General features: G+C 35.9%; 1 protein-coding gene across 1 annotated transcript in view; it reads right to left on the bottom strand.

The window, feature by feature from the left end:
• The window catches only part of LOC149562510 (xanthine dehydrogenase 1-like), a 205887-nt gene that overhangs the window by 24082 nt on the left and 160211 nt on the right, over positions 1 to 21594 (bottom strand). The window contains exon 14 of the mRNA XM_089825993.1: positions 13996 to 14169. Within this exon, the coding sequence (XP_089682119.1) occupies positions 13996 to 14169 (174 nt within the window). The remainder of the gene's footprint in view (positions 1 to 13995; positions 14170 to 21594) is intronic.

Genomic DNA, 21594 nt, shown 5'->3' with positions numbered 1-21594 from the left:
CTCCTCCAAAGACCAATACGGAAGCCTCGCCAGGAGGATACAGAAATAACAGGAGAGAAAGTAATAATAATAGCAACAACAACAACAATAACAACACACCACGATGTCCACTCTAGTATGATTCCAAGGGGAGACCGATGATCCAATGTACGAGATGCAGTGAATGGGGACATTTTGCACGAAATTGTCAAAGTGGAGGAGGACAAAATGGAGGGATGCCCTGTAAATGGTGTGGTAGACATTGAAGATCCAGAAGGCAAAATTCTTGAGATAACCAGGATGCAAGCCAAAAAATTAACCTACCCAAATGCTACTCTGGAGACGGAAAGATTTTAGGAAGCAAAGAGAGACATTCAAGATAGCATGGGAGAGGAAGGAAAGACAAGGTCGGGAAAGCCTACTTCAAATAGGGGTGTACTAAATATAATGAGACATGGAAACTACTATCCGAGTGAAAATAGGTGATTTATTAGAAACATTACCCTAATTGCAGGTAGCACTAACACAGGGGGCAAAACTGAAAGGGGGAACCTCAAAGAAGAGAAGGAGAAGTGCGCACAGAAGACAATACCTTGTTCACTATAAGAATGGGCAGAACACCAGTGGTAGTAGAGATGGAGATACTAGGGTGCAAGGTTTCAAATACTATTGTTGATGGAGGTTCCAACGTAAATGTCTTATCAGAAGAAACATGGAAGGAAATAGGGAAACCTACACTTTGGCCACCAACATTTCAACTAATGGGAATCGACCAACCTGGAAACAAGAGTATAGGAATGCTGATAGGACAAAAAGTCATAGTTGGTATGCAACACTTTATTTCTGGATTTTGTGGTTATCACTTTAGAGAAGGGTACAATGCTTTATTAGGAAGAGGATGGTTGGCTGCAACAAAAGCTACCCATAATTGGAAACGGAACACTCTATCTATTGAATCCGAAGGTAGAAAGTACATCATAGATCTCAAGACTAGTGAGTAAGTCAGGACTTGGCATCAAATTCTACAGCAGAAGACTACGGAGGGATGGAACTAGATGGAGTACTTAGATTAGGGCAATGCTCAGAAGGTGAAGATGACACAAGTTCCCTTAATGGATTATTTCACAGGCAAATGGGAGACTATGAAATTTTCCATGTGGAACGTAATATGCTGGAAATACAAGATTTTGAGTCGGAAGAACGATACCCGGAAGGGTACACAGAGTACAAAGAAGGTGTTGCAACTCTCAACAAGACACCTACACATTTTTGAAAAAAAGGTGGAATACAAGGAGGCCAAACTCCAAACTTTAAACTTGGGAGAAGTGGATCAATCGAAAGAAATCTGGATAGGAGATGATTGGGACCCAGTGTTGAAGGCGAAAGCCCTTAGAATCTTCCTGGAGTATAAGGAGGTCTTTATTTGGACGTACAAAGGCTTGAATGGAGTACCCCTGGAATTGGGTGTCCATCGGATTCCATTGGTACCCGGAGCAAGACTAGTGTGAAAAAGACCTTATAGAATGAATAAAAACTATGTAGAAAGGGTTGGGGAAGAAATCACAAAGATATTAGAAGCAGGGATAATATTCAAAGTACAAACAAGTGAATGGGTATCTCCTATAGTCATATCACTCAAGAACGATGGTGCTCAAATTCGGATATATGTAGATTTCAAATGTTTGAATGCGTTGACAATAAAAGACCAATTCCCCATTCCGCTTACTGCTAGTATTTTGAAGGAGGTAGCTGGCCATGAGATATATTTCTTCATGGACGGATTTTCAAGGTACAATCAGATTAGCATTGCAGAGGAAGATAAACTAAAAACTACATTCATGGTTGAAGATAGGATATATGCCTATAATAGGATGCCCTTCGAACTATGCAATGCACCAGCCACGTTCCAGAAGATCATACTACATATCTTTGATGACATGTCAGTGGGAATTTCAAAGCCTTAGATGACTGGTCGGTTTACAGTGGGCAGGAGCAACACCTCAAAATTCTTGGAGAATGCATAGAGAAATGTCAAAGAGCAAGACTATCCCTCAATCCAAAAAAATGTAGGTTCATGGTTTCTCACGGCAAACTTCTTCGGCATATTGTGTGCAAAGAAGGATTGAAGACAGATCTTGATAAGATCAAGGTGATTTTGGAAATGGAAGCTCCGTCGAATGTAACAGGTATCAAATCATTCTGGGCCATGCAGGATACTATAGAAGGTTTATAAAAGGATTTTCCGAAGTGTCAATGCCACTGGAGAAATTAACCAGGAAAGGAGAGTGGTTTGGGTGGAAGGAAGAGCAAGGAGATGCCTTCGAAGAATTGAAGAAAAGATTAGTCAGGGCCCCTATTCTCATACACCCTGGGACAAAGAATTTCGTGTCCATGTGGACACATCCAATTTTGCAATAGGTGCCACCATGGCACAAACAGGGAAGGAAGGGCTTGATCATCCTGTATATTTTGCAAGCAGGCTTCTATCTAAAGCAAAGCGTAACTACAGTACCACGAAGAAGGAAGTATTAGGTATGGTGTGTGCAGTGCAGAAATTCAGACATTAATTATTAGCTACACCCTTTACATTTTTTGTTGACCACCAAACACTAATGTACTTAGTAAACAAGCCAGTGATCCAAGGGAGAGTAAGTAGATGGCTAATTCTACTACAAGAGTTTACATTCAAAATCATAGTCCGACTAGGAAAAACTCATGTAATTGTTGATCAATTGTCAAGAATCAAGTTAGGAGAAGCCTCTAGCAGTGGGGTATGCAAGGACTTTCCAGATGCACACATATTCTAGATTGTAGCGTTACCTCAATAGTATGTAAAAATCAGAAAGTACTTATCAACAACAACCTTCCCAAGAGAAATGCCTGTAGCGGAGAAGAGGAAAATTGCCTTAAAATGAAGCACATTTCAGCTAATTGAAGGGTTATTCTACAAAATAGGATCGGATGGAATACTGAGGAGGTGTGTGATGGAGGAAGAAATTCCAGGAGTTCTAAAAGAATCCCTTGAAGGACTAGCTGGAGGTCACATGGGACCGGATACTTTAAGAAAGGAAGGTACTCTTGGTAGGACTCTGGTGGCCGACATTGTATGCAAATGCGAGGGAATGGGTATTGAACTGCGACACTTGTAAGAGAGCAAGCAAACTGCTAAAAAGGAACTTCATGCCACTATTTTTGTCTGAACCATTAGAATTATTTGAACGGTGGGGACTGGACTTTGTGGGTCCCTTACTGGTAGGCAAAAGTCATCAGTGTAAATACACAGTGGTGGCAATAGAGTACCTAATGAAATGGGCTGGAGTATGGGCCCTTTTGGACAACATGACTCTCAGCATGACCAGATTTCTATATGAGCAAATAGTCACGAGATTCAAGATTCCACTCCTGCTAACAAGTGACAGAGGGGTACATTTTGTGAATCACACCATCAAGATGATGACAGGTGAGTATTAAAAATTCCATTCCTTCTTGAGTCTTTATTATCCAAGGGAAAATGGCCAAGTAGAGGCCACTAACAAAATAATAGTGGCAATCCTATATAAAACTAGTGGAGTAGAAGGGCGAGACCTTGAAGAACAAATTCTGGCAGTGGTCTGGGCGTACAAGACTACGTATAAGGCCACTACTGGACACACCCTTTCATCTTACGTACGGACAGGAGGCGGTGATGCCAATGGAACATATAGGACCAAGCCTACGGGTGGCTTGTCAAAACAGATTGGATGATGACAACAGCCTCGAGGAAAGACAACACTTTACTCAAACTGGACGAAACAAGGACACTTGCTCAATGGAGTACATAGGTGGTCCGACAAAGGAGAAAATTTTAGCATGACAAACATTTGAAGAAAATGAATTTTAAAAAAGGGCAATTGGTACTAAGATATAATGGAAAAAATGAAATAAAGCCAAGAAAATTTAAAGTCCAATGGTTAGGACCATTTAAAATATTAGAAATAACAGAGAATGGGGCAATAAAGTTATCTACTCTTGTCATGTCCCCATATTTATGAGATTTAATAATAAAATAACAATAGAATAAATAATAATATAATTTGTTATTATATATATCATAAATATAATAACTAAACTAATATCATATATATTATCAATATAATCATATCATACATTATATATAGTTATAATGTAATTATTATAATGAATACAATACTATGAAAAATTAACAAGAGATGCATTGCATCAAAGTTCCTACCAATAGTTAGGAAAGAAGGAAATTAGAGAGTAAAATATATGAAGAGAGAGTTAAAAGAGATATATTCGTCGTAATAGTTAGAAAAGAAGGAAAATGGAGATTTATATATATGAAGACAGATTGAAAAGAGAGATAATGATAATAGAGATTTATAGATAGAAATGAAGGATACAAAGGATATGAAGAGATTTAAAAGAGAGAGAATGACATGTTATTAAGGGAACACTAAATAGAGATAGTTGGAAGAGAATTTAAAAAGCAAAAAGATTAAGGTTTATGTTATTTTAAGAAATATTTAAATAACAATTATAAAATTGAGTTAAATCAATGAAGTATTTGTTTCTACTTTTTTCAATATAAATTCAAATATTAAATTTTAAAAAATAAATTGTTGACTACTTGATCCAAACCAACAAAACAGTCAGTAAGTTTGAAGAACAATATTAGTTTTACAAATCTTATAATGCAAAAAAGAACTAAAACAAGATTGGAAAAAATAGATAGTTAAATAAAGTGTGAAAAAAGTTAGCATTTTACGATTGACAAAAGTAATGGACAATGTAAAACTAATAAATATATTTAAAATAGAAAATATAAAGCATTTAAAACTCAATTTGATTTTTTTTCTTTTGTAACAAAATTTATAAATATTTTTAGTAAAAATTTATCAAATAATTATATTTTAACAAATATATTGTTGTTATTTATTTATTTAATTATAATTTAGAATAAAAATTAATTTTAAAATTAGAATAAAATAATTTTAAATTATTGTGAAGAAAAAATTAAATAAATGTATTTTAAAATGATTTGATAATTAGTTTTTAAGTAAGATTTTAAATAAACTTAAACTCACAAGATGTTAAAAATAATAGATTGATATATTTACAATCTTCGGTAAGAAAAATGATTTAGTTATTATTGTTGAATAGACATGCATTTATGTCTTAGGTAGTGAGGTGGAAGATAAAATAATTACTTTTTGGAAACTCTAATCAATTTGTCACAATTGTGAAAAAGATAAAGCTATCATTAATGCATGACATCATTGTTGTTGGAAAAAATATGTGAATATTTTTTTAAAGGAAAATTGATTTTTCTCCCTACCAAAAATGGTATGGACCAATTGAATGAGCACAAAATGTCATTTATAAAATAGGGAAAAATGAAAATAGATATACACATTGTAAGTTGCATATAAACTTTTAAATTCTTTGATTTGATTGGTCAAGTTAATATCATATTAGCACTAACATGAATGCATAAGTATTCCTGCCCATGGTAGGAACTAATAAATAAAATGATATAATGTAATTACTAAATTAATTAACAAATTAAATGATATAATGATATCATTATATAAAATTAGTATTCATTTTGTAAAGATTGTATTATAGAAACGATACTATAATTTATAATTCACGAGTTCCCAATGAACAATCACAATTTAAGGAAGGTCTCTACCATTATTGAACATATAAGTAGATAATACGGAAGAACGGAAGAGGGGCACGAGAGTCATGAGTCCTAGTTAGGGCATGGCAAGAAAAACATTAGACAAGCATATTGCAAAGAAGGGATTATCGTAACTGAAGTATCTCACATAGGATATTTGGGAAGAAAAGACAATGGAACTAGGGAGTCAGCGTTACAGTGGAAATGCAACCTGCCCCAAACAAATTAAAGATAATACCAAAGACATTGACTATCATTTAGGCATAAATTATCATTAAGGATAATACCAAAGATATCAATTATCATCCAAGGACAATAATACAGAAAATAAACACCCAGACCTCATAATGTGGACAGACAATGGCACAAGGGAGAAGAATAGTTACCGAGGAGGAAGGATACATACCATATGGAGGAAAATATTACTACAGTTGCAAACCCAAATAGACAAAGAAATCCAGCGCACTGTAGTAGGATTATTCATTAACATTTTGGAATATTACAATTTCCATTCGATTATATGGAGAGCAGTCCATAATCGCCATCATAGCCTATTCATTATCGTGGATAATTAGAAGTTTAGCGAATCAGGAAAATCACATAGGATAGGAAGGAACCAAATACATCATGTTTAAGAAGTGTAGAAATAAACAAATTCTTCAGACGTCAACACCAATAGGGCACCACTGACGTGGAGAAAGAAAGGGAACGATCACAATAAGTGTCTCAGTCGGAGACAAGCATAAATGAGAGACCCCCGGATTCAAACTACTTCATCCAGACATATAACATCTACGGAGAATGCAATCAAGCCAAGAGATACCCTCAGGACAAGGAGCGAAAGAGGATAGAGACGGTTTGGTAGAAATGGTTTTAATATCAAATGCAGAGATTGTAGAATGAACCATACATCATGTGGAGATTATTGAATGAAGAACAAATACATTTTACTATTCACCAATTGTAAGAGCCAAGGAGAACATACATGTCAGGGCATCCAGATCATCATAGCGAACATTGCAAAAGGGAATTTTTAAGAAATTTATTGAAACTTACATATTGGGTCCGCCAAGTGGACTGAATGATAAGTACTTGTCTCTTCTTGCCATACCTAGCTCTATAAGATGGACAACTATTGGGTTTTCTCTATTAAACAACTGCATAAGTCTAAATGCAAGAACAAGATGCCATAATCGTTAAAGTCAAAGAAGCATTGTACAAAAACGAATTCATCAAATACAATATCAAGAAAATCAATGTTTACCAAGGGGCAAGGATTTACAAACACATTAAGGAATCAGTCAATTCTATTGCATATTCTTGAATAGAGATCTTTGGATAATTGAATGCACCATTTATAATATAATGTTCAGATTGGAAAGGAAATAATAAATTACCAATCAACTTCCTGCAGAGTGTTTAAAACTCGAGGTAGAGATCGATTGGAGTAGTCCAAAGTGGAATGAACAGTGCTAAAGATATATTGTACTCAAAGATAGCAGTGGCGCCACTATGAACAAATATGCTATACATCAATACAACCCATATATATTATTTTCTTGAAGGTATCATTATAGTAGCATCAAATATTGTAAACATTAATTATTCAAGTCGATTTGTCCCTTGACTTTATGATAAGAAAATAATGGGACATTACAACTCTAGATAATAAACCTATCAGAAACCTAGTAAATGGGTCCAAGTTAAAAGCATATGAAGAAAGGTATAAATGGGCAAACAGCGAATTTATAAGCACGGAAGGAGAAAAGGAACAAGTAAGAAAACAAAAAAGTGACAAAGGAGAAAACGTTAAACCTAGTCCATATAAAGAGATTGATCCACAAACTATTACTGTACTTAACATAGCAATAGAGGAAACAACAGCCATACATCCTACACCGGAAGAGGAGGGAAAGGCCATACGGACATCCATATAACAAAAGGAGGAAAGCATGGCCGTATGGGGACATTCTCAGATAGAGGGTACAAAGGTGAGAACCATATGGAAGAATAGATAAGTACGGTGGAAGAATAGAGTACAGGCGAAGGGGGTATCCGTATGGCAGGCATCAGTATGTAAGGCATCCATACGAGAGGCAAAAGAAGAAAAGTCTGTACAAAAGGGAGAAGCATCCATACAGAATTTCGTATGGTCATCCATATGTGAGGAAGTGTCCGTACAAAAAAAATTGTCCATACAACAAGAGGCATTAAAAAGAAAAACAATTGTGCTTATCATTTCCAAGATAGGAGGAAGCTCAGGGTCGTACAATGCCAATCCATATAGACACCTAGTCCGTACCACATTGCCACATGTGGAAGTTTGTTACAAGCAGTCATATCATACGAATGGTTGGTATAGGTGGCATATACAAACAGTTAAGGAAATTTTTAAAATTGACGCATCAACACACTGGTGAAATTAAGCATAGGAAACCTGAGCAAAAGGGAGCATTATTGACTCCAAAAAGAAGAAACATGCAGCACTGAAAGCAAAGGAGATAAGGAAGATGACAAAAAGAAAAGGGAAAATGGCACAAAAAATCACGGCTGAGAATATCACGTTTGAAAGTGTGATGAGAAGTGAGTGCAGGACCTAGTGGGAGAATGCAAAAGCGGATCATCCTCTAAAGAAGGTGTTGTGCATAGCAGAGGTAGACAAAATAATTTTCATGCCAATTTTTGAATTAAAAGAGTTCGAACCTATACTATGGAATTTAATCACAGGTTATGAGAGATCATGTCATAAATCTATAGTGCAGTATTTCTAGCAGCAGGTGAAAGTTTCTAATTCAGCAGAAGAAATGAGTCTAATTTTTGGAATTCCCAATAGAGAGTAGGAATTGGAAAAAACCCTTATGACAGTAGAAGACAAGAAGTGGTTAAAACTGATGTACTGAAAAGATCTTACAAGTCTAGAATGGGAAGAAATTTTGAAGAATAGTAGGGGTCTCAAAAAAAATTTCATTGTAAATGATGAATGTCAATGTATTGTAGGTTTGGTGAAAAGTAAGCTCACGGCCAGCAGCCACACTTCAGACATTGCCCTTTGGATGTTGCCTGTAGTGGATGGACTGTATAAAGAACAGGCGTATTACTGGGCTCAATTTCTTTCTGATAGACTTCTGGAATTCTTGGAGTTGAAACATGGCCTTTTATATGCCCCATCATGCCATGGCCTTATTCTTAGAAGCAGTACAGACTCAGGTGAGCAGTGAGCACCGAGGGACATTGATATTGGCTAATAGGGTGAAACCCTACAACCCTGCTATGACACACACCATTCGGATACCATGAGTGTAGGATCTCATAATGGGGGTGAACCAAAGAAAAAGAAACCGAAATAAGCAGTTGTGGCCAAGACACTCGAAGAGGATGAACAGGACAAAGAGAGTTCAGAAGAGGAGGGCAGCAATATGGATTCATCTTCCTCAGACTCACAAGAGGCAGAAATCCACCTAAATCACCTACAGGGGACTCCACAGGAAGTTATTTTCTTGCCACCCGCAAAGGGGCCACTTCCAACTAGACTATCAGAATCTCTAGAGATTTACCATAACATGACTAGTGATCCCAAAAGAACTGCTACAACAGATATTTTCGACCCAAATCAAGAAAGAGTCGAGGAAGGAGCAAGTGGCAGGCAACAAATTCCGACATGGGGGGCTTCCAGAATATCACTTATGAGGATGGCACCACTAATTTATCCGGAACAACACTCTCATACTAAAGTAATAGATTTGAGATGCTTGACAAAGTGTGCGCATAAAGTGAGATTGCAAACACCTCTAGGCCCAGAAGAAGTGCATCCAGTTGCTCTTGTGGTATAGCTAGTAGGAGCAATGGATAAACAAGGGGAAATCCACACTCAGGAAAGTATGGCAATTGTGGCTATGGCAAATATGGTCTTGGAGGAGGCTGACAGGTTACTCAAGGAAGAAGGCATTGTGTCGTCCTCTCTACAGGCAATTGCTGAGAAAAAGGTAGAGATAAAAAGCGAGCGTGGGGAACCTCCGAACATGGCTTCTTTTGCAACCAAGGCAGAGTTGTTTCTCACCGAGTTGCATGCCATGGAGCATTCTACCAGGAAGCTCATGCAGCAGGCTAGGTCTCGGAAGCAGGAAGCTGTCATAATAGTAGTAGAAACTTTGGCTGCGTTTATGCAGACTGGTTGCCATACAGATTGGGGACTATTAGAGTAGGATGGATATTCAAAGCAAGACATGGCCACCATGTGGACAAGCAGTTCTATCATTTCCAATGGACAGGAACAATCGCTGACTCTCATGGAGGCCCTTGCAACTATGGAAGAGTTTCCCTTCGGGGAACATTCTTGGAACTTTAACTCGAAAAAAGCTTGGCTAAGGCATGGGGGCTTGAAAGGAAAAGTCTTCAACATCAATGGGAAGCAAAAAAAGTTGCCATGCAGGAAGCCTAGAAGATAGAGAAAGTTGAACTGGAGAGCAAGATCGCCAAAGCAGAAGCCAAGAAGATGGACACTTTAAGGGTACTACAAGGTGTTTGTACAAAACAAAGGACAGTTGAACGGAACCTACAATGGCTATGGGGAGCTCCAAGCACAAGGATGTTCTCCCAACCCTCTTCTTGAAGTCAAAGTTCTTTTTGTTGTTTTCATGTTCAACAATTGTCTGAAAGACGACTTGTTTTTTGGAGGGATAGATGTAGTTGGAATAAAGCAACTATTGTGTTTAGTACTAGTTAAATTTAGTTGGGATGGGTAGTTAGGAGGTGAGGGAATGCGTTGGTTGGTTTCCAACCAACTGACCCTTCTATAAGTACATGGAATATTGTCAATGTACGCATGATGTTTTTGGTATTAATAAAGAAACCATTTCCTCGCCTACTAGTATTGTGGTATTAAAGGTTCATTCTATGTTTTACTTTCTGTGTATCTCAAATGTGTAATTATGTATGATTAGCATATCTCTGTGAACTTGAGTGATATTTCCACTCTACAGAAAAGCTCTAAACAAGGATTGACCCACATTCCAGAAGCATTTTTTCAACACACTATCCTATGTATTGTGATTCTAAAAATAAAATAAAAAACAAAGAGTCTTCTCTATATCAATCTACAAAAATTCACAACAATTCCCAATTTCTTACCCCATACATAATTGAACCACTCATCAAGAATTTCCTAGCACAAAGAAATTTAATATCCATACAAACAAAAACTATAACAACATTTTTAAAATGGGTTTGTTCTGGTTTAACAACCCTCACCATATCTTCACAAGGAGAAAGAGGAAGAGTTTTCAAGCCTATAGGGGGGTTCCTGTCCTCTCCTCCTCCTCTGGGATCCACAATTTGGACGACACCTTTGCCTTCCATTCCACATCCATCAATTCCGAATTCTAGCGATCAACTCAGTCCCAAATCTAGTCTTCTATAGAAATCTCCATTGAAAATCGCGGAAGGAGAGCACTCCACACCAATTTTATCTTCCACCATAGCCTTGTATGAAGGCTTTTCTACTAGATAACCCTTTTTTACAGTGCCCTCAACAACTTCACATACATTAGGGATAGAATTAATAGCAACATTTCCAAACATGTCCTTACCAATGTTTCCTTCGGCCATTCAACAAACACCTTAGGGTCTTACAGGCACAAAAACTGAAGGCACAATAAAGAAGATTGACAAGGCACATGCGGGAAGCAGGCAAAATGAAAAAAGAAAAGAAAGAAGACTGAATAAACTCTAGGATGATGCAGGCAACCAAGGCAAGAAAGAGGACCAAAATAAAAAGAAAGTACAGAGTGCAAACCACGAAGGCTCTACAAGGATGGGTCCACAACACTAGGACCCCACTTGTCTCCAGTGCAGATTCCCTCTTGCAGAGCACTTGTTCGGTTTCCTATTTTATTATTATATATTATTGTATTAATAACACATTACTATCATTATATTAGTGATCTATATATATATATATATATATTATTGTATTAAGTTTATTGGGTCATTTATTAGTTGATTATATATTATCGTCCATTCCTACTCCAAATAAGGGACATCATAATAATAACTTTATGGATAGACAAGTAGATACATAGATAAAAGTGGCTTTCTATTGATAACCATAACCTATCATAGTTTAGTTTGGAAGGAAATTCTTGAGAGGGTGCCTCTGAATTGTTAAACAAAACTAACTCCAAGAACGTGCAGCGCCCCACTATGACAACTCACTTGGCCTTGAAGAGGAAAGAATATCCCACTATTTCTTGGGGTGGCCTACTTAGCTTGGTGAACTAGTAAACTACAATTTGCTAGCTTACTTCCTCCATTTGTCTTGATTTCTTACAAGGTGAGACATGTATACACATTTATAATTTAAGAAAAAAAAATCGAAATAATTTACTTACCATCTATCTATCTATCTATCTATCTATCTATCTATCTATCTATCTATCTATCTATCTATCTATCTATATATATATATATATATATATATATATATATATATATATATAATGTGACTGATATAATTATAATTTTATTCTCATTAACAAATACACACACTTGATTTATTTCATTCTTATATATATAATAGTTCCCTATCCATAACAAAGTCTCAGATTTAATCTTCTGCAATCTCTTTTAGATTATAGCTGCTTAGCAGCAATATTAAAGATTTCCTTTATAAGACTCAATAATACAATATTACTCTACCTTTTATTATTCGATGCCCTCCAATGAATGAAGTGTAATGATTTCTTTATATCTTATTATTTGGATTGGTTGGATATTTTGGACGGACATAACATGTCTCTTAGTGATCATCTCCTTTCACAAACATTCTTATTTGCACCACTTCCTAATCATATCCTTAAACCTTTTAATCGTACCCTTTATATTGCTGTTTAGAAACTTTAATAATACCTGATCAAAATGATTATTTTTAGAAGATTTCTAATCAACATCTTTGTTTTGGATTATATTCTTCAAGATACCTATGATCATACTCATATTGGTCTCTATATAAGTAACATACTAATTTCATATGTTTATCTATGAGAGAGGATCAGATTCGCCAACTTTGTGACATGGGTGTGGCAGAGACAAAGTTACACTTTTTGTTCTACTAACCCATCTATTATGAGATTCATGGGAGGTTTCATTGTCTTCTCTGAGATTGTTGGTCCTTAGCTTCCTTTTTCAGATACACCAACCAGCCGTGCTGGATGCTCTACCTCTCTGAGACTACACATTCTCGCGACCACACCTTACAGCTCGAGTCTCCCTCGAGACCTGGTTTTGATAAGCTCATCACCTCCTTCATGCCGGTCACTTCTGCCAGAGGCACCAATCGTTTGCTAGGCCCATGTACTTCGGTTCACACTAAGTATGTGAGACCCTGCAGAGATCACGCCTTGGTGGCAGCCCTCCACTCCAAGTGGTTCTGGGAGACAGTCTGGAACACCCTTTCACCCCAGTGGTTACCCTTTAGTTCAGGGGTACTTCTCAATGGTTGGGAGCTCTTAGTTGGCTGTCCTTGCTCTCCTCTACTTCTTGCCCTCTGGTGGTGTCCCTCATTCTTTTTTTTGTCTCCTGATTGCTCGTTCTTTCCTTGGGCACTGTTTGGTGCTATTGCTGGTTGTTTCTTTGTTAACTTTCAGTCCTTTAGACATTTTTGGTGGTCTCTTGTTGGACATTAATAATTTATCTTATCTTCTCTTATCTTATCTATATATCAGTTGGTAACAATTGGAAATACTGACTATGGAGTATAGACTCTTGTGGTACATAGGATGACCAATTATATCATTTAGTCCATAATGTTCAAAGCCGCTGTTGATAGTATTACATGTGAGCATATACCGGGTCATCAACAACAACATAACTTCTGATATTGCCGTATATTTCAGTCCTTGTAGTTAGATGATTTTATCAATTCAGCCATGCAGAAGTCTCTTCTGAATAATCATGATTGTCCATGTGGAATGTTTGAACATAGCTATTATTCGTCTTTGATTCAGGATAGTCATTGTTTATACAACTCTCTTCAATGTTTGTGTCATTGACGTCATTCATATTATGTTTATTATTAAATCTTATTTCAAGGAGGGGACATTAAAGTTTTCTACGTTGGTTACTTCAAAAATATTTTCAGATATTTGTGTGCTAAAAAGGCCTTGTCAATACTTCAATCTTCCTATTCAAAGTTGTATAGACTAAACTTATATTTGATGGATAACTACTATTAACTGCTTAACCGAGAAACCCAAGCTGCATCTCTAAAGAAACAAGCAATATTTAATACTGTATAATTTAACATTAAACAAATTGTATTTTTTATGCATGCATACCTTCAAAAGTGACACCTTGAATTTCAAAGGAATATCATTCACGGTTGGCAGCTTGTATGTGCCTGGACCTTGTGTAAAAAGATATCCTGGCCTAACCCATTGATGGGCTGGATCACCCCATTTTACCTCTTCAAGTGCAAACAAGCCTATGCCCTGCACAAATGCTCCTTCTATCTGAACAAGTTGGCAAAAGAGTTTAAAGGAATAATTTAGTTTGATATATATAATAAACTGAAGCAGAAAATAAATAAATAAACAAACAATCTCACACTATGATTGCAATAATCACAAAACAGACATATCACATACAACTCAAGATCTTTACTGTTACATTTTTTTTGTGTATCTTGACCAATGTGTTTATAAATGTTTCCAGACGACTTCCGTGAATAGTTATTTCTTCTTTGACACATGAACCGTGTGTTTTAAGTGTTTAAAGATGGCTTCAATTAATAGTCACTATGTTGTGTGTGATTTGACCCATGTGTTTTAACTTTCAAGTGTCTCTAGATAGCCTCAGTGAATAATCATTACAGTGCAGACATCTTTCCTTTCTTCTCTTTGTAATATTTACAAGACACCTAGTTAGAGTAAAAATAAGTTTAGGCTCTCAGCATTTCTTTAAGAGAGGGACTGTAGCAGTAATTCACAACTTTGAGCTTCTCACATTATAGCTTCTTTTCCCATTGGCAAAGCTTTTACAGAATGTATAGTCGTTATAAATCATCATTGTTTACAATTCTCACCAATGCAGGATTTTTGTTAAGCATAGTTACTCAATTCACCCAGATCCAGATTCCAGGTTCAATCAGATTTGTTCAATTCAGAGAAGAATTCTCAATTTCCACAGAAAATTTACCCTTGTGTTTTAAATTCCATATTTCTGAAAGAAAAAAATTTCTCAAATGAATTAAATTTTTGAGCCTGGTAACTATGTTGAATATTGAAGGCTTCCACAGGCATGCTGTTTCTACAGCCTAATAAAATGACAATGTACATAATATATCCATATCTAGTCAAACTGGTATTCTGTTGTGAAGCACAAAACCATGGGTGCACTAAGCAAAGCTAGTATCCCTATAGTTACGCCATCACCAAGCAGCCATTCTTTTCTACAAATCCCCATTAAAAGAATGAGTTTCTATAGCTAAGGAATTTAAAGTAAGGGATGGATAGTCCTTATCTCATCAGATCATGCATCAGACTAATGTGGCAAGCAGATGATTGCAAATGTGAATTTATTGTAAAAAAAATGCAGCCTGCTATTTACCAAAATGTTAGCTGATTTTGTGTGAATAATCTAACAGACCGTAACTATGCTCTAATTCAGATCCAAGTCACGTATGTTTGCAACTAAAAATTATGAATTCTACTTGTACTTTTAACTGAATAAACAATCCCCAATTTCAACAGACCATAACTATGCCCTAATTCAGATCCAAGTCTTGTAACATTGCAACTAAAAGTAATCAATTCTGCTTGTACTTTTAACCAAACAAACAATCCCGCATTATATGTCATGGGTGAAACCTTATGTTCTTTGAATTAAGTAATGACGCAGTCCAACAATCAGGCACCCAGTGAAGAGCAGCTATTCCATGAAGTCACTCATATACTCAATTACAGCCATTTAGCCAAGTTAGAGACGTAAGAAATTATTACACAGGTCAAATACATATTACGAAACAAACAACAATAATCATTTGCTTCATTAATCAAATCAAAATTACACATTTGCCTCACAAGCACATAGTCCAGCGACAAGAACTTAAACTCTTCTATGATTTTCTCTTGGTCAGCTCTTCTATATCCAGACAAGGAATGGCAACCTCATGTTTTCCTTCCTATCCATCCCTTTGTACTGGTTCTGGTTTGGGTTCATGGGTTTGGTTCACTGCTTGGATCAAAATAATTTTGGTGGTTGGTTTTGTTTTGGGTTCATCCATACAAAAACATATATAAAATCAGAAATATATACAATTGCAATCTATGCAAATCAAGTTCATAATATGCCACACATGGCATCGTATATTATATAACAAACTAAACCACCATATCCATAGGCAAATATTAGTCAAACTTAAATGTCATGATGTATTATAATTACAAAAATAAAAAGGTCAAGTGTCAACAGTCAGCAATCACTGATCAAAAATCATATGGGCCTTCAAAATTTTCATCATCTCCATCCATATAAGATGTGGTCAGTGGTGAGTTAGAAGAACTACAAATCACTGATCTGCAAACAATTAATTTCCCCTCTTCAGGTCTGATTTGATAATTACTACTCAATTCCTGATGCCAATGAAGTATATTGATGTTTCCAGGCAAAACCCAAACCCTTAGATGATCTCTCACTGGCAGATCTCCGGTCTTCTGAGAGTTTTCGTTCTCAGATGATCCAAATAGATGAAACCTTTGCGCAGAGCTCCATGTCCAAACCACATTTCCAAAATAGGCTGTTAATAAATGAATTCTCAATTCCCCCCAATTGACTTTAAACACCATTTCTCATTCAAAGCCCTTTTAGGTTCTCTTTTCATTTTTAATTTTGCAAACTTAAAAAAGTTTAATTTAATTTATTTTCTCTCTAGGAGGTTTGAACCTCATAAGGGGTTATTCTCCATTGCCATTAAGTCCCCCTTCTAAGCCATAACATGAAATCATGAGCCTAGGGAGTGGGGTCACACCATCTGCTTATTATAATTTATTGTTATATGATAAAGTGATTACAATAATCACTTATTATAATTATCTTTCAAAACTTAGAAAATAATTAAATTATTTCTGAATTATTGATAGCTCACTCATCTGGTCCCTAATTTGAATTACATCTAAAGGCCCCTGTCCACTGATGTTGTTTGACCATTGTGAGCTAACTGATAGTCTCCTTAAATTCAAGAACTCTCCTAAAAAATAGGAATTATGCTAGAAGTCTCCAGGCTGATCCCAGAGGTCCCCTAGTGTGTCCCAACCAACCCCTAATCTACCCCTAAAAAAAAAGAGCTTCCACATACAAAACTGGTCAAACTGGGTCACCAAGCCCTGCAATTATTCCATATGTAATATCCCCTTTTCAGCTCACCTTGATTGGTGATTTTGATTAACCTAGCATTGGCCTCATAGGCTAAGTTAGATGGTTAGATGGCTCCCAATTGGGAGAACAAGAGGTTTTTCCCCTTCTGGAGTACAAAAGTGTTCAGGATTGCTTTTCGTTTGGTTCAGTTTGGGACACTCACTATTTACAGTAAGTCATTTTTCTAGCATTTATATTTGGCAGGGCACCTCGACCGACCACATGTAATGTCCCCAAACTAGCAAATAAAATATTAGAATAACTAATAAATATAATATATTAGTAATATAGAATTATAATAATACAATAATAATAATATCTTTTTAAATAAATGATGGTGATCAAAGAAACAATACCTAATAATTAATAAATAATATGTTAAAAGACTAGAATTAAAACATTCAAACTTATACAACAATCTATATCAATTGACTTAATAATAATAATAAATACTATACTGCGGACAAAAGGATACTAATTACCAACCGATAACAATGATTGTTATCCATACATAAACAATATATGGTATTAACTAGCTGTCGATATTAATGATAATCAACCTTGTCTTGAAACGTCAGCAATATGAAAAAGAAAGTCGCAACCTGCACAAGACTACTTATAAATTTGACAAAAAAATGGAGAGGACAACTCTTATATTTTATTCTCCCATATCAATAAGAATGATTCTCAGATAATCAGATTGACCTCCAAGTAGATAGAATTTGAAGGAGAGTACAACACACAATTGGAACTAATAATAGCAAATAGAAAACAATGATTTGTGAAAAATGGAAAAAAAAAAGTTTGCGTTGGAGGATTGACAAGGAAAAGAAATATAAATGCTCAGCACTTGACACATAACAGGATATAAATTATCAATTCTAGCATCAATCAAAAAGAACATCTGCAGTATAAGTTTGTCCATTCAAACACAAAGACAACTTCCATAGTGTAGAGAGAATAGTAAACTATCAAATGAAATCTCTTAAAATCAATAAAGAGGACGGCCACCCGGAATTAAGTAACATGAATTTCAATTCTTTAAGATAAGTTGTAGAGGATTAGAAGGGATTCGATCCCTATTTCTGATTGGGGACTAAGAACCAATACAAATATCTCAGATCATATCAACTTAGTTCAATACAACTAGGTCAAGAGGTTTACTCATCTCGAGGTAATACTTAACATTGTAAGCAGAGACCTAACAGATATCGGACACAAAAGAAACTAATCATCAAGGAAGAGTTACATTGGGGATACATAGCTGTGGGGAGACAAACGAGAATAGTAGTGAGAAGAAAGTTTTTTGTATCTGTCAAATATAGGTAGGAATATATCCAAGGACATTACTTGGGCACAAGAATCAGGTCTTAAGATATATCAACGCCATCTTCTTATGCATGCAGTCAGAGTTTATATCAGAAATTCAAGCAAGTTACAATCATCCATACTTTATTTTCTAAGTTGTAATTCATTTTGAATGCTCAATTCTTAAATATATTGCAATGTGGATATAGTTTATTTTCCTTTAAAGGGGACATTCACCTACAATGACCATTGGCCCCTTTATTTTTATCACGTATTCAGGCATTTACAAATTATAGTAAACTGAGGGTTGATAGAGATGAACCCTTTCTATTTTTAGTAAGGCACCCTTATTAGCAGTAGATGCAGTGCGCTACCTACTGCTGAAGCCAGACTTGATTTGCAATGGCTAATGATTGAGTTATATTATTATAATTATTAAGGGCATATTATTAATTGAATTATGAATTGACTACAATAAAGTTAAAGTTGTGTAAGGAACCTGAGCTGGCTCTTAACTTAGTATGATAAATACTGATAATACTCTTTTAGAAATTTCGTGCTTTCAGGTTTTCTATTGGAATATATATAGTTTTTGTAGTTAACAATAGATATACAACACCAAAGATAGTATTAAAATGTCATACAATTTATCTATGCAAGGACTATTAATTGATTCGCAATCCGATGCTGCAACTCAATCATTCAATACTCTTGATTCTGAAATAATGATCAACTTGAGTCTTATAATTAAATTAACATCAATTGCTGCAACAAGCTTAAATTCTTTACAGATCCAGAAGGAACCTGGTAATTCTTGGATCAAATCAATTTGCAGTAGACCTGGATTGTAACCCTTGCAGAATACACGCTACAGGCAGTAGGAATGGCGGTTAGATCTCAGAAGATTAGGTACCAATAACCAGTTGAAGTAAACCGCCCAAAGACAGTTATTGTGATGTAGGTAAATCCAGATGGTAACTGCTCCAAATGGAAGAGATAGAAGATGCCCAATTTGCCAATTGAAACAACACTCGAATGCAGAATTAATAAGAGCACACAACCGATACCCTAGGCATTCAGCAGCAGAATTCAAAGGTCACCATACAGCATTCAAAATGCAGGAGTTTGTACACCCAAACTGAGATATTCAGGCGTATACCAGAGGAGAATTTACCGTGCTCAATGACAGCTTCTAACGGCAACCAAATCACATCTAAAAATCACCCAGCTTGAGTGTTGGAAAACCCCAGTTGGGGCAGCTATAAAGTGCTCTCCAAATACCTCAACAAATCCACACCTAAGTAGAGAATTGTTGGTGTCCTGAATGCCAAATCAGTCAATGCCAATGACAGGGTATAATGGCATTTAGTTTTAACAATTAAGCGCCCAATATAGTATATCAAACCATGCCCAATACTCAGATACAAATTGCTCAGTAATCTGAAATGTTAACAATAATCAAAATAATTAATCACCAAATCTCTTCAGCAAAGACTTGTTGTCTCAACTACAAGAATCACAGTATGAGATGACACAGAATTCTCCAATGGACAATTTATCCTCAGCTACAATAGGAACAGAAAGAGGAAGCACCAGGATACAACACTCAGATCAAACCCTTATACCTCAGCGAGGGAATTGAAATCACCAAACTCAGAAACCCTCTCAAAAGATAATTAAAAGAAAATAGACAATTGGATCCCTTTCTCCAACAAAGGGATCATATTTTTAACAAAAAATGGCACTTTGCTTCTTCTTCACTCTTTTTCACTTAAGAAGCTTCGTCTTCACAATTTCATTTTATAACATCAAGTAACATAAAGTGCCTTAATAATAATAAAGCATCATTAATTGATTAATAAACATGAACCCCATCAATAAATAACTCCATGAAATGCAGGTGATGACCAACTACTAGTGCCATCAATTGCACTACCAAATATGGCAACTACCCAAAACAAACTTACTAAAAATAGCAAGTCAACAACTAAGACCCTCAAATCCCACTATCAACTCATGAGGGTCGCAATGATGAACTGACCAAGCCAACTACAAAGTCCTAAAAATGGGGACATTATAGTCTTGCCTCCCTAAGATTGCTTGTCCCCAAGCAATCTCAGAGTAAAATAAACATCACAGTCCACTTGGATCCTAAGGGTAAATCTATGTAACATCTCTGATGCACACAACCAACTTCTATAGCACCAACACCCAAATAACTAATAGCGATAACAAAATCATCTGGTAACTACCTGTAGGTGTTGATGGGGTAAACAACTCATCGGAACTTGGTCCAACTGAAACACCAATTATGCAACACCAAAGTTCGCATACAACTGACACTCACATCCAGCTACACTGTGAAGATGGTAACAACCATAGGTGCCTGTATCTATATATCTCGCTGCCCTAATTACAGTCACTGGATCCGACAATCTTGCCTCCAACCTTTTCTAGTGTAGTTTAAGTCTTTCCATACACTACTTCAAGACATTTCTCTTCTTGCTATTTTCATCACTATATAAGTGGTTACCATATCTTCTAGTTCACCCATATCTGTCCATAGCTGGAATAAAAGCAAGAGTGTTGATCACTCCAATTACAACAGCAAATTAAAATTAATAATTTCTACCTATCCCACAGGATGGCAGGAAACCGCTATGATACCACTATAAGGAACCCTTGCTGACTCTTAACTAAATGTGCTAAACATTGATGATATTTTTGTAGAAATTTCGTGCTTTCAAATTTTCTATTGAAATATATATAGTTTTTGTATTTACTAATAGATATACAATGCCAAAGATAGTATTGAAATGTCATACAGAATATCTATGCAAGGACTATTAATTGATTCACAAACCTATGCTGCAACTCAATCGTTCAATACTCCTAATTCTGAAATAATGATCAACTTGAGTTTTACAATGAAATTAAAATCAATTGCTGCAACAATCTTATTTCATTATAAATCCAAAAGGAACCTGGCAATTCTTGGGTCCAATTGATTTGCAGCAGACCTGGATTGTAACCCTTGCACAATACACGCCACAGGCAGTAGGAATGGCAGTTAGATCTCAGATGCTTAGGCGCAAATAACCAGTTGAAATAAACTACGCAAAGACAGTCACTGTGATGTTGGTAAATGGTGATGGGAACCGCTCCAAATGGAAGAAATAGAAAACAACCAATTTGCAGGTCAAAACAACACTTGA

Source organism: Cupressus sempervirens, chromosome 4 (genome assembly GCF_028749045.1).
Source record: "Cupressus sempervirens isolate cs-2001-9-10 chromosome 4, ASM2874904v1, whole genome shotgun sequence".
NCBI classification, from domain to species: Eukaryota; Viridiplantae; Streptophyta; class Pinopsida; order Cupressales; family Cupressaceae; genus Cupressus; species Cupressus sempervirens.
Note: the sequence above shows the minus strand (reverse complement) of the source record. Positions and strands in the feature narration are given on the sequence as shown.